This window comes from Oryzias latipes, chromosome 19 (assembly GCF_053564925.1).
Source record: "Oryzias latipes strain Hd-rR chromosome 19, Olatipes_Hd-rR_3.1".
Classification (NCBI taxonomy): Eukaryota; Metazoa; Chordata; class Actinopteri; order Beloniformes; family Adrianichthyidae; genus Oryzias; species Oryzias latipes.
Window position 1 is genome coordinate 11569457 of NC_136255.1, and position 15223 is coordinate 11584679.

General features: G+C 38.0%; 1 protein-coding gene across 1 annotated transcript in view; it reads right to left on the reverse strand.

Annotated features, from left to right (window-relative positions):
* Window positions 1-1813: 1813 nt before the first annotated feature.
* The window catches only part of sema4gb (sema domain, immunoglobulin domain (Ig), transmembrane domain (TM) and short cytoplasmic domain, (semaphorin) 4Gb), a 34906-nt gene continuing 21496 nt past the window's right edge, over window positions 1814-15223 (reverse strand). Inside the window, exons 8-15 of the mRNA XM_004080623.4 lie at window positions 15061-15215; window positions 10534-10709; window positions 7742-7880; window positions 7447-7669; window positions 7139-7254; window positions 6838-6992; window positions 5884-5945; window positions 1814-4635 (exon numbers count right to left, since the gene is read on the reverse strand). Of these exons, the coding sequence (XP_004080671.2) occupies window positions 3671-4635; window positions 5884-5945; window positions 6838-6992; window positions 7139-7254; window positions 7447-7669; window positions 7742-7880; window positions 10534-10709; window positions 15061-15215 (1991 nt within the window). The 3' untranslated portion in view covers window positions 1814-3670. The remainder of the gene's footprint in view (window positions 4636-5883; window positions 5946-6837; window positions 6993-7138; window positions 7255-7446; window positions 7670-7741; window positions 7881-10533; window positions 10710-15060; window positions 15216-15223) is intronic.

A 15223-nucleotide genomic window follows, 5' to 3' on the forward strand; every position in this document is an offset into this window, starting at 1 on the left:
ACCTTCTATGTTTTTTAATAATCATTGACATCAATTAAATATTCAACATCCGCTGTGTTCTCATCACACCATCTCCCCCAAGAGGTTCTACGTAGCAAAGCTTGACCAAGGACATTAAAGACTGTAAATTATATCATGGTTGCTTAGTTACAGCCTTGAATTCGGCTCTGAAAATGGTAATTTTACCCCCTGCCTGAGTTGATGTTAAACTCTGCCCTTCTACAGTTGTGTGTATAACTGGCTATTGGTTTGTCTGGAGTCTGTTCCCAGTGGAGGATAATGGCCTCAGCAAAACAGGCAAGTGTTGTGATACCTCGAGAGGAGACTTCAGTCTAAACATGGCTTAGAAATTTTAACTTTCTTAGTGAGGTTTTTAGGAAAACAAGCATCTTAAATTTTTTTTTAAAGAGAAAATAGACTGCAACCTCTCCACCATGACCAAGACCAAAGAGCTGTCAAAGGACAGCAAGGACAAGGATATAGACCTGAACCAGACAGGGATGAACCAATCTAGGCTAAACTAGCAGCTTGCTGAGAAGCGATCAAGTGTTGCAGCAACTTTGAAAAAAAAAGAAAATACTGACTATCTCCCTCCACCTGGGCTCAATCCAAGATCTCACCTGGTGGAGTACATTTATTTTGAGAACAGCTGGAAAGTTGAAAAAAGCTGGGCCCACAGTAACAAAGGTTACCATAGTAACACACTATGTCGTCAGAGATTCTGATTCTGCAGTGCTATAAAAGTCCCCCTGCTTAAGCCAGCACATGCCTAGATCTGTCTTAAATTCTCCAGAAACCATCTGGATGATCCAGAGGATTGGGAGAATGTCATGTGGTCAAATAAGACCAAAATAGAACTCTTTGGTATAAACGCCACTTGCTGCGTTTGGAGGAGAAAGAATGCTAAGAAGACCGCTGTGAATCATGGGGATAGAATCATCATGCTTTTGAGCTGCTTTTCTGCAAAGGGGACAGGACGACTGATCCGTATGAAGAAAAAGATGAATGGGAAAGATGTATGGTGAGATTTTGGACAAAGTAACTCCTACCAGTGAGAGCATCGAGGATGAAACATGACTGGATCTTCCATCATGACAATGATCCCAAAACCATCCCCCGGGCAACAGAGGAGTAGCTATGTAAACTGCATATCAAAGTTTGGAGTGGCTTTGCAAGTCTTTGGACCTCAATCCAATAGAGAATCTGTTGAGGAAGCTGAAAGTCCGTGTTGTCCAGCAAGAGCCCCAAAATTTCACAGCTCTAGAGAATATGAATAATTCTGTCATTGTCAACTACAATATTGATGTGAACTTTTGTTTTTGATCAAAATACCTATTTGCTACACAACAGCAAACATAAAAAAAACAATAAATTATTAGTATGGGATGGTGTCGAATTGAGATGACAAGTTTTAAAAACTCTTTACTTCAAAACATTTCTACATCGTAAATGTTCTGTGTGCTTCTATTTCCAAATGAGACCCCTTTTGAAGGAACCATACATTTGTCAGTCAGGCTTTGACAGATGAACGCTGCAACTCTCCAGAGGCTGATGATTCTGCAAGCGCTGATTCAGCACTTTGCACAGAAGACAGATATCTTCTCATTTTCTGGCTGTGACATGTTTGCAAACTACTCCTGGATTAATTTCTGTCATCTCCCTGTAAATAATGTGCTTTTCAGTCATGTCAGTGTTCACCTTTGTCAGGTATCTGTGCACATATTCTCTTGGATTGCATGTGAAGAGCTTCGCTCAGATTTTGTGACAAAGATTGAGATTTCTGTGTTCTTAAAAGCAGGAACGAAATTACAGCTTTTACACCTTTCAAATATGTAATTTATTCATATAAATATAAACAGCATAATTTACCATTTTCTTTACATCATCTCATCCACTCTTTCTGAGTGAATACTGCTATTTTCCATTCTCTTTAACCCCAACTGCAGTTTCAGTCACTTTAGCTGATAAGTGACAGTAGTTTTTTTTATTTTCCACAAATACTTAAATCAGAAAAAAACTGCCATCAAATAAAAAAGAGAAAAGTAATCTGTTGCAGGTGTTCCTGTTGGCATTAGTACAAAGCATTGCTACTAACAGCTGCCAAAGTAATGCAATAATTATTGCTATTTACATGAGGGAACTGACAATAGCGCGACTTAAATAAATGTACTGAAATACATCTGTCATGCACTGAAGCTGAAAATCTATCATGTCTTTATAATTATGGCTCTCTACTAAAAAGAGAATGTGCAAAAGTCACAAAAAACATTAACAAATGATAACATTGGTAACATTTTGAGGTTGTTTTTTTTAAATAACTAATTTAACAAGACTGCAGTGTTTTGGGGGATAAGGAAAACTCTATAAAAAAAAAGTCAAACAAATCTTTTCTTTAGTAGTTCCGCTATGTTTCACCTCCATAACCTGTCATGAATTTTGTAGATAAACTTTGCTTCAGAATCTTAAATAAGTTTACTGCAAAGCCTTTGAGCTTTTCTTGGGATATTTTAGTTTATTAGCATTTTGAATCCTTTTTGGAAGTCTTTTCAAAGTCAATCTGATCATTTTCACAAGTTTGGGTTAAAACCTGTAAAAAGCAATCATGAAAATTGTCTGTAATTTAAACAAAAATAGCTTATCAAGGTATAAATACTTGAGCAGCTTGCATCTTGGGAGTCTGGGATTTCCTGAATGAAGAACAAAAAACAACTATTCCAACATCTTATTCTAAAGAAATGTCAAAAATGGAAGTTTGAATTTTATTTTAAACAAACTGCTAAATCTTAATATCATAATAATTTGGGGGCTTTATCACTCATGATGTTTTAACATAAATTTCACACTGGCTTTAGCAAATTTCAGTTCAGTAATTTGGTCCTTTAATTAAAAAAAAAACATTTAAAAACCTAAACTAAATATTTAAACACCACCAAGTCTCTCCAAAGCATTGTTTAAACTAGATAATTTTATAACAGGAGAAATGAAATCACCATTTGGTTTCCAACAATAACAAAAAAAAAGAAAATGTTGCTGTTTAGTATAGGATTTTTAAAGGTCTGGATAAAAATCTTTTTTTTTCCATAAGAAAAGACATGACATGGATTGGATGATTCATCGTCCTTAGCAGGCACAATACCTCTGTAAAAAAGGCTTTGATGCAAGTCTTTCAGCAGTTTATCTGTCTTCACACTTTAGAAATGCCCACCCACAGTTCTGTCCAACACAAATAAATAAATAACAGCATCTGAGGTTTGAGTCCAGGTTTTCAGGTTAGAGACTGCTACAGCTGAAAACAAAGGTGCACTGGTACTTCAAAGGAGGACTGTCATTAAAAAGGTCCATAAAAGTTCAATATTGTGTGTTATAACACTTTCTTGAAAACCTTAATATGGGTGTGTGGCTCAATGTGCAGTTTACCCCCTTTGTTACACCCATGAAGCTCCTATTTGTGCAGTTTATGGGGAAAAAAAGTTTTTCACAGCCCCACGACAACAGCAGATTCTGCCTAGTCATTTCCGACATACATGAGCTGCTTCTAGTCATGAGATAAGTTGCTTGAGTTGAAACAAGAGCCGCAGATTTTTGAGCATCACTCCAGTTCATCCTGCAGCTACAGGATACAGGTGGGTCACATATAAATAACTGTCAGACAAAGATGGGAATCTATGTCCTAGATAGAGCTCTCATCTGGTTGCAGCTCCAGTTGAGTGTGTTTCCTCTTCTCCAGGATCCTGTTCAGCTCCTCTGTGAAGGAGTGGTAGAGTGGTGACATTCCATCAGGGTCGGTTTGGCTCAGTAGTACATAGCTGTTCCCGTTAATTTTTCTCAACACGGTGGGCAAAGTGGAGGAGAGTCCATTGGCATAGTCCATATTTGGAAGAGGAGGAGGCATAGGAAGAGGAGGAGCTGGTGGAGGGGATTTGCCTGGAGACATCTGGTCCTCTGCTGGAATTATCTGAAGAAAACTATCGGCAAGATCTCCAAAAGTTGGAACAGAGATGGATCGACGTCCCTGACGGCCATTGTAGAAGCTAGAGATGGTTTGAAGCTCGAGATGAGAGCTCCTCTTTCTATCTGAGGATCCAAGAACGTGCAGGCCTTGGTGGGGAAACTTCCGACGATGACCCCTCCTGGTGCAGAAGCTCACATAAAGCAGGACCACTGTCAACACCAAGCAAAGACCTCCAAGAACTGCCACCAGCGAGATGTAAACAGCCTCCATATGTCTGAAGGTTTGAAATTCAACTTGTGGATGTAGGGGGGCAGGAGGCGAAGGCAAAGGCTGCTCTGTGGGGCTGCTGGTGGAGAAAACAGATGAGCTTGAGATTGTAGTGGGGATAGTTGTGGCTGTGGGCTCCACAGGGAAGAATGGATCAGTATGAACCTTAACTGTGTAAAGATAAACCAAGACAGAAACTGAGTTCTCCACAGCAAAGCAGCGATAGGAGCCACTCTGCTGGGTGCGAGCTCCAATTAGGAGGAGACCGTCTGTGCCTATGCGGTAGCCCGAATTAAGTCCATATCCAAGTAGCTCCTTTCCATTAAGAGTCCAGTGGGGAGTTGCCAGGTTGGAGTGTAATTCGCACTGGAGGAGCACGTCATCCCCAGACATAACGGAACGCCTCCGGTGGACCACTAGGAGAATAGAAGAACACATGAGGAGTAGCAAAGAAAGTAAAAGAGACAGCATGAAAGACCTGAGTATTGATAGCATCAATATCAAGATGAAGTATTGATACTGGCGTGATGAGATTGATACTTTCATTGCAGTTTTTCTTTAAAGTACTTGAATTTACTTACGGAGTTCATGCAAGTCTGGTATCTGTCTGCAGTGTTACCAGACTGGGTGAAAAAACACTCTTTGTTCTGTGTTTTATTATACACTTAATTAACAAAAATTGGTTAATTTCCAAAACTATTCTTTAGTCACAACATTTCAAGGAAGAAGTGTCTGTATCTGTATCAATATCGACAATACTAGCCCTTTAATTACTTACTATTGGAACGATACCCGAATTCCCAGTATCACCCACTCCCACCTCAAACAAGACAAAGGCTTATTTAACTGCACATGCAGAGACCTAAGGGATGACTAAGCAGCATGCATTTCATGAAGTTTCATAGACAAAAAAATATCTAAATGTATCTTAAAGTTACACTTAAGTTAAAAATTAAAATGTTATTTTATGTGTTTTATCCATTGACAGTATATGAAAACTGGACTTAGTGACCCCTCCCCCCTTGCGTTTTAAACAGGAAGTACCTGTTGGGTCTGAGAAACCAAAATCCCATAGACTTCGTTATTATATTTGTCAGAATAGCCATTATTTTTCTGCTCCCTTTTCTAACACATTCTTGATCATCCTAATTTTATATATATATATACATATATATATACATTTTTATTGCAAGTTATTCCAGTTATAAACTGACCAACCAGATGCCTCAAAAGTATGCGGTCTCATGTCAAACATGTAAAACTTTTGATTGACAGATTCTTCTGAGTTCGCTTTCAAGCAGGAGGGTGTGGACTTCCAAACTTACTCCTATTTGGCAAGAGTGGTGGCCATAAAAGCAATAACTCAGATCGACTCAGACCAATCATTGCTTACTGAGTACGTCTGGCTCCAACATGTTGTCCCTATGGCGGAAAAATGGCAGCTGAATTGACTTAATTTCATTGAAACCAAAAGTCACACATTTTCTATGGGTGACATCACACTTGGTTGGTCCAGTACTCTTATACAGTCAGTGGTTTTATTTCTGTAATTTGAGTGAGACAAAGTCAGGAGACCTAATTCAAAAACAATGGTGGAAGGCAAAGAAATACAAAAAGAAATTCATGTTACAGGTAATCGTTTACATATGTGTTGAAGTACATACCATTTCCTGAATTTTCCTTACAGCCTCTGATTCCTCTTGTAATATCCTGGGTTAGATTTGACCTAAAAATGTATATTTTTAAAAATTTATTTTAATACTCACACTTGTAAAACAATAAAAAAAATTCTAATAACATGAAGAAAAAGCAAAATTACAATAAACACAATTCTAATAACATGTACAAAAAGCAAAATTACAGCAAAGTGGGGGAAATAGACACCTAGTTAGTACAGTAAGACTTAACTACAAAACAGCTCAAAAAAATATTTAAAGAAACTATTTCATTCAAGAATAAATCGTTTGACTTAACAACATTGCATTTTAATGTAAAAAGTAAAGAAACATATTGAACAAACAGCTCAGCTTCTATTATTAAGTATCAGAACCTGTATTGGAAAACCAGGAGGAATATTGTACATTAACTGCAATATGTCACACTAATATTTACTTCTTCTTTTGCTTTCTCTAAAAGGGTCTGCAGCAGAAATTGAGATTCAGATGTCTGATGCTCTTTCAAGTAGAGTTAATGAATGGAGGCACAAACACACCTAGTGAGCAAAGGAAAGGTCTTGGGCTTGGTCTGAAAAGTTTACAGCCTGTGGCTGACTATCACAACTCAAACACATCTAATTATTGTTAAATAATATGTCAAAGGTTCATTTAAGGAATGTTAATCAATTTTTACCCTTGGGAACTTCTCGGAATTATCCACTAAAACAAAAAATCTTTTTATGCGGGCACAGCGTAAAATCGTGCAAATCATTCATTTAATTATCCAAACTGTGGCTAAAAAAATAAAATAGAAAGATCCCACCTGGACTTTTACTAAACCTAAAAATGTATACCTTCGTCTCAAGAAATCTGGGTTATTTTAGACAAATTATTGCAACCCACTTTTTCTTATGCATTATACACTTTTGCAAAACACTGCCTCTGTCTCCTCTGTCCCTTTACCTTTGCAAGCGGGAGGATATTTCCACACACACTCTTCCATCCCAGCCACAGAAGGGGTCCTTGGCAAACACACAGTCATAGCAGGACGTGTACCTCCGACAGGCTGACATAGGTACCTGAACAACCCCAGAGTGGGTGCCAACATAGATGCTTCTCTGTTGAGCAAAATCCAATAGTCTGTAAATGTTTCAAACATTTCAAAATACACTTTAGATTAGTACAGGTTTGTCAAATATTTTGATTTAAGGTCACATCATCCCCATACAAATAATATATACTGTTAGTATATCAATTTCCATACCTGAACGGAAGAAATGACCATGCTCTCTATTGGCTGAGGTGTGTAGAACAACTGCAACTCTTCTATAATGTGCATTTCTCCATCGATGTCTACTGCTCTGTGCAACCATCCATTATCTGCAAAAAATTAAAAACACCAACCATTGACATTTGCAAGAATGTGGCATGCTCAGATTTTTTATTATTTTCTGGGACATATAGACCTTGGGCCTTCTTGCCAGATTGTCATTGTAATTGAGAATTTGTTTTCAACTGATCCTCCTGGTCAAATAGAGGTTAAAGAAAAAGAAAAAAAAGATCAAACCTCACCAGTTCCCAAAAACAAGATGGTATAAATCTTTCCATCAAGTGCCGGTTCCTTGTGCACCGCTATCTTCACATAGTTGGCGTTCCTTTTGAACATAAGTGGCCGCATGCCGATTGGATGCACCTGGTTGGCCATCAGTGGATGTCTCCTGGCAAAAGTGAGGACATTATCGGGGAGATCTCGAGATGAGTTGATGCCCCTGGATCTATGCAGATCTGTTATACACTGTGGAAGCAGAAAGCACAAGGGTTTAGTTGTGAAGAAGCATTGTTGACAGAGGTGGCAAATGAAACTCACAGATCCAGGTCTTGGCTCTGGAACCTTTCCCGTGTACTCCCGCCACTTCGCATCCTGCACCTCCATGTACGGTCCTTCAAAAACCTTATGTACATCTGAGAAGGCATACTGGCAGACAGCAGAGGCTTTGATATTTTTCCTGAAAGATAATCCAACACCCCAAAGACATGCCCAAAGAACACAGTCAGGATATCCGATCCATATACAAACAATGGGACAACTAGGGTGCAACCAAGTTTCAGGCATACCACAGATCATCATGACAAGTGAAAAGGTAAGAGTACCACTAAGTACTGATTCATGCTGGTATTTGGTTTTTTGATGCTCACATTTCCCTTAGGAGATTGGGAAGTGGTAGAGATATTGATGGCAGGAGTGTAAATCCCCCCTTCAATTTCAGGTAGCTACCCCCATCCTCCACACCTGAAAAAGGTATTTGTTTTCATCACCAGCTTTAGAAAGAAACAAAAACCACCTACTCCCTGTGAGTCACACACAAAAATGCCCCTTTTGTGGTTTTGGGTGGTTTAACTGTGAATGACAGATTGAGGGCTGAAAGCCCCAAAGCCAGGTGAACCTTTCAGCCTAAGTGAGATTAGCAAGGGAAGAAAAATACTTGGTCACATTCTTGAATCTTTTGTTTGCCTATATCCCTCCTGAAACTATCCAAAGATGATCAGAAGAAGATAGAGTCAACTCTGTTGCTAAGAGACTTGATGAAACAAAGACAGATAAATAGATAGATAGAGAGATAGATGGATGGATGGTGCCATGGAGAAATAAGTAATTTATCATCTAAACTCCGATGGAAAGGTTTCCCACAGCATGACTCTGCATTTCAGCACAAACGCTTGGATTCTTACATCTATGCCAGATTTTCGGCTGGCACTCATCAGCTCCTGTATCAGCTTTGGCTGCCCCTCCATTAAAAGCCTCTAATGTGTTCAGATCGCCAACATCTTCATTACTTGGAATTAGTAAGGAACTGAGGAGCCAGCCAATAATGCATTACAGGTACCATTTTATGCCTTGTAGCTAAGCATTAAATATTCATGGTAAGGTGTTGCTTAAACTCACACCTACACATCAACTAGCCATAAAGCCTCAACTGAAGTCACAGACTAAATAGTTGGAGTACACTGCAGTGATTATGAGCATCTGCTACTGTATTAAAACAAATTCTGTTTTGTTGGATTGCACCCATAAACACATGGCCTACACCTGTGACTGTTGAGCCAAATCAAACACAGCAATTCTGACTCAATAGCCATAAAACTATTTTAAATAGGAAAATATGAGATTTGGAATATCACCTGTTTACTGTAGGCCTGAAAAATAAATATGTTAAAGCATTTGTGTGTTTTGGTAATCCCGCATCAATAACTAGCATTATGGTCAAGACACAAAAACATGCCAACAGTTAAAAAATACAACCTGAAGAAAATGAATATGGTCTGTTTGTATTTTTGTTTCTAATACCTAGCATAGCATATTAAAATGTGCACAATTACAAACAAATTAAGCACACAATTGTATAATAGTGGAAACATTTAAAGACCCATTCCGATGAAAATTGTGTTTTTGGTGTTATTAACATGTTTTTTCATTTTTCTCATGATGGAGGACAAATAGAAAGAAAATTGAGCTTTAAATTGCAGTTCTAAGTATTTCTTTATTCAAATCATTGTGAATCAGATGAAGATAAAAAAAAACTGTTTGAAAAAGAGCATATTTGTTACATAGATAATATACTTGGCAGACAACATGCTCCCTGCTCCACACAATTCTGATGCATCCACTTGTAGATGTCTAGATCCATGTACTTCTTCATTTTACTCATCTGAGCTGGCATCTGGCTAACAACTGTATGGTTGGATAGCTCCAATACTGCATGCCATTTTTGTTACATTGCTAATGTTAGGTTGAGGGTGTGAGGGGCTATAAGCTAGCGGGAGCGCATGTAAGCAGATGAATGACGGTAAATGGAAATGGCTTACTCTGCCAACAGTCCCACGTCAGTCCCAAATCAGAGGCATAACTCTAATGAACTATTGTCACTTTGCAGAAACTATGTCCAAGAAAATGACAGCTTTTTAAAATTTTGCCTTAAAACAGCACAATCATAATTAAAAGACCACTGGGAACACTTTTATGATAGATCTAAAGATGATCGGAGTGGGACTTTAAGTGCACAAACATAGTGGAAACATTTAAAACAACAGCACTAAATGGATTCCCAGAACTCCTGTAGGAACCTTTACAAAGGTTCATAAAGACTTAAACTGATCATACATGTTTTTTATGCAACTTGTATTACTTAGTAAAGGATCAAACAGCAATTTCAATTGTTGTGTTATTTGCAGAAAAATGTGGTAAAATGTAGTAAATAAAAGAAGGTTTGCTAAATGAAGAGTTTAAAAAAAGTATTAGAGTCTAATTTGATTGAATGTTGCTTTAATGTCAAAAGAATTTCAGTTCATACAACATTTTATCTATAAACTTTGCTATTTGCAAGAAGTGCATAGATTGTGTGTTTGTGCTGACAGCTGTTGGTCAGTGAGCTTTACACATTCTGGTTTGTGGATTTTAATGATAGTTAACAAATTAATCCCAATCACAGATGTTTGTTTTCTTGTGTTTCATGTGTTTGTCCAGTCTAAACTACTAGCAGTTGTGGCTTCTGTTATTTGCCAAAACAGATGTCCCACCAGCTGCCTATTCGTATCTCCATCAATAATTATTTCAAGCTCAAACATGATACAAAACAATTCATGTTGTAAAACAAATCTTACCATTCCAGACCGAAAATGCCATAAAAGATACTGCTTTGAGCATCTCGCCCCTTCAGGACAAAGACGTCACGCAGGATGTTGACATGCAGCTCATATTCTGGGACGGAACACACTATTCTAGCCTTAAGAAAGGTGGTCCACTTCCTTTGCAACGTCCTCTGGCCTCCCCAGTCAGTCTGCAAACAAAAGAAAAAATAGACAAAAATAACGACAGACTAGGATTAAGGTGTGATTCTGAACTAAAATAGTACTCACACATTAAACTGGATAGTGCCTACTTTGATCAAATTGCTTTAATTGCATTTTAGAAGCAGTAGGAGGCAAAGCCACAAGACAACAGACTGTCACATAAATATTTAGCAGAGCTTATTTAAGAAGATGAAACTGAACAGAAACTAAGTGGGCTTGTTTATGTTTGAATCATATTCATCTTTCCTTGTTTTTGACTTTGGGGGACATGTGGCATTCATCAACATGCTGTGTCTGCCTCAACCTCCTGGAGAAAAGGAAAAGTTGCTTTGATTCCAAATGGCATAATGATATTTCTATTAGTGCCAGATCCCCGAATATTTTTAAGGTAAGGAGAGCCAGGGGTTGAGAGATTAAAAACTGTAAATAATGAGAAGCATTATTAATACACATGTTGTTTGGACATATATTAAATGTTAATAAGAGTTTGAGGGAAGACTTGACAGACCTGAAATTATAATTTGTGTCAATCAGGGCACACAGGGAGTAACAGTCAAGAATCTATTTAGGGCTCCACAAAGATGCCTTTGGGGACATTAACCTTAAGGCAAGATGATGCAAACTTTAGCAGTTTCCTCTGTTACCAAAGAAATAAATCAAACTATAAAAAAAGCATTTTTTACTTTGCAGGTTGTCATACTTTACAAATGGGGCTGATTTCTGCATTTGTCTTATCAAATATCTTCATCACATCATGTCCCACTTTCTTGAAAAATAGGCCAGTGACTGTCAGGGTTGCTGGGTAAAAAGACAACATCTAAAAAAAAAAAAAGTCTTCTACAATTTCAGACACAAAGCCTTCACTGCACGTGTCTGAGACCAGCACTGTCTGCCTTCCACAGGGCAGCTCAACATCTGCATGGGTCAGCTGTGGCCCGATTCAGACTGAGCTATTGCACTCTCCATATTTCTGACAACTACCCTGCACTGATGAAGTGAGAGGAAGATGGTAGCCTAGACCTCATTTTCAGAACCAATTTAGAAACCAAGTATTTTTGTAATAATCTGCATTATTTAAACAGTAAATAGGTTTCTGCATGAATCATTTAAGTGTAGAAAACAGTAACAGGAAAACTGGTAAATCTTAAGTACACAATGAATCCATACAATATGCCTGTATATGTAGACACGTACAAAATGTAATCTTTGTGATTGATAACCTCTGGAAATAATGTAGTTGTGCATCTGAGGGGTTGTTAAAGCCTCACCTAAAATTATGCAAGTTGAACTTCATTTTAACAACACAGTGAACTAAATTTTGGGGTTCAATGACATGCATAAGGTTTCATTTAAATTTCATTAAGGTCATTTGCCATTTTCACACCTGGCAAAAAATAGCCATTTACATCTGTCATAAGTAACAAAGTGGTTGCCCTTGAACAGACCATTAAACCAAAAGCATGTTTTTGGCATGACATGTAGCTCTGTGTTTGTGTGTTTAAAAGTTTGGCACAGTGCTGCCATTACACTGGCTTTGACAAAAGGACATCCGCTTCAGATGAGATTTTCAAGAAAAGCATAATGAGACTCTTTTCAACAAATCTAAAATGTTTTCTTTTTTTTCCTTTTTTTTTTAAACAGTCACATTTTTGTAGGCATTGCCAAAATTTCCCGTTTTTCTTATAGTCAAACATAAAAAATGTATAGTTATTTTATTAGAAATTCTTATTAGTACAAAAAGCCACCAACTTTATTAGGCACACCTGTCCAACTGTTCGTTAATACAAATTTCTAATCAGCCAATCACATGGCAGAAACTCGATGCATTTATACTTGTAGACATGGTCAAGACAATCTGCTGCAGTTCGAACCTAGCATCAGAATGGGAAAGAAAGGTGATTGAACTGACTTTGAACTTAACATGGTTGTACTTCAGAAACTGCTTATCTACTGGGATTTTAAAGCTCAACCATCTCTAGGGTTTACAGAAAATGGGCCGAAAAAGAGAAATTATTCAGTGAGCAGCAGTTCTGTGGGCAGAAATGCCCTGTTGAGAGGTCAGAGGAGAATGGCCAGATTGGTTCCAGCTGATATAAAGGCATCAGTAACTCAAATAACCACTGGTTACAACCGAGGTCTGCAGAAGAGCATCTCTTAACGCACAACACGTACAACCTTGAGGCAGATGGGCTACAGTAGCAGAAAACCATACCGGGTGTCTTCTGCCTGCCTTATGTCCTGTCAGCTAAAAACAGGAAACTGAAGCAATTCACAGTTCACACAGACTCACCAAAACTGGACAGTATAAGATTGAAAAGCATTGCCTGGTCTGATGAGTCTCCATTTCTGTTGTGATTATCAGATTGTAGGGTCAGAGTTTGGCTTTAACATCATTAAAGCATGGATCCATCCTGCCTTGTATCAACGAGTCAGGCTGGCAGTAGTGATGTAATGGCAAGGGGGATATTTTCTTGGCACACTTTGTGTCCCTTAGTACCAACTGAGCATGGTTACGATGCCATAGCCTACCAGAGTGTTGTTGCTGATCATGTCCATCCCTTTATGACCACAGAGTACCATCTTTTGATGGCTACTTCCAACTGGATAATGCACCATGTCATAAAGCTGGAATGATCTCATTAGTTCACTGGACTCAAATGACCTCCACTGTCACCAGGTCTCAACCCAAAAGAGCACCTTTGGGAAGTGGTGCAAACGGGAGATCGGCATCATGGATGTGCATCCGACAAATTTGCTTTCATGGACCCAAGTCTCCGAGGCATGTTTCAAGTACCTTGCTGAATCTATGCCAAGAAGAATTGAGGCAGTTTTGAAGACAAAGGGCAACCAACCCAAGGTGTACCTAATAAAGTGGCCAGAGAGCATATATTGGAATTCTCATTCTATCTTTGATTTTTGAGTTTGTCTGTTCCAACCTTACCCCAGAGTCGGAAAAGAAAGTGATTTAAATGTGTAAAGGAAGAATCCAATCAGTCTGTTGATGAATACAGAATCATTATTTGACTTTTGTTTGCCCACCACAGACCTGATTTATGCAGCCCAGTGCCAAAACTTCTTTTGCACCAAAAGTTTGCTATCCTCCTCTTAAACCTAGACATGCCTTTTTTAAGGTGGCACAGACTTTGGGCTTAGACAAAGAAAACTGCAAAGGACCAACGACAGAAAATCTGAGTGAACCTAAAGGTTTTTTTTTTTTATAAATTCTAAAACCCTCTATTTTGAAACTTCAAACACTGGCCTAGTTACTACTTACACTCAGCTTCTGCCCTAAAGTCTGATTCGACCAGCTTTCTATTCTTAAAAATAGTACATTAATAAGTATAAATAATAATAATAATTTTCCTGCTGGATCATTTTTCATTACATTCACATTTTTTTAAACTTTTAAATCAATGCACATTTATTTATTTAGAATTCTTAGTTGTATCCAGCTGTTATTAAAGGTAAGTTTTTGTTCTTTTGAATAACAGGTACAACCCGCAGACAGTTTTGATTGTGGAACTTTTTTTATTCACCTAATGCTGAATTAGATTCTGAAAATTCTGAAAATTGAAATCAGATGTCTTGAAATTAACAAAACTGTAAAAACAAATAAATGTAAATGTTTGAAAGAAAAAGTGATGAATAATAAATTGTTATTGTTTTGATAAAAACAATGAATTGTATTTTACACTAAAGCTAGCATTCACTGAGGGTTTTGACTGCTGTTTTCTCTCTGGAACTGGTTGCAGTTGGTTTCCTTTTCAGGTCAGTTTCTTGGATTTAGGAAAATCCTTCCCTCAGGTTTTCACAAAGAGAAATACAACTTGCAACACTTCACCAGCCGAGTCTTGCAGTCCCTTTATTCATTCTCACACATGCTATTTCAATCATGCAGCACACTGTGATTGTTATTACAACCATGCTCTCCATATCAAATGGGAATTATAGAGAAACTAAAAGGGTACGGAAGAGGTCTTGGGATTGGAGGTGAAAGTTTGGGAACTGATAGTGTGTTTTGCAATAGCGATATTGAAAGACTTGCTGTCTGTGAAGAAACGTTTTTTAGATGCTCAACTGTAGCCTCATTCAGTGCTAAAATTACTCTTAGAGTAGCAGATCAATTCAGTCTGCATCTTCAATTTACAACTTTAAATAATCCCTCTATTTTTGCCCTTTGAAATAGGGGCTATTTTCACTCATTCCATCTTTCAACCCTTCATATTTTTTTCTAGTAAACAATTACCGCCTTTGTTTTTTTATATTTTTAGGTTTAAACTCTTGTTTTCTTAAATTGCTACCAAGAAAAAAGGTTTTACTAGTGTTTTACACTCTGACCTTGCAGACCCGTGCTACCCTGGAAACCTTGGTTTGACTCGGGTAGGCAATCTGCTCCTGACTTCCTTCAGTGAAGAAGAAGTAAATCTTGTCATCATCACCGATGGAGCTGTTGATGCTCTCCTTCAGCAGCACGGAGCCCACGAAATCCGCCTCTGTACAC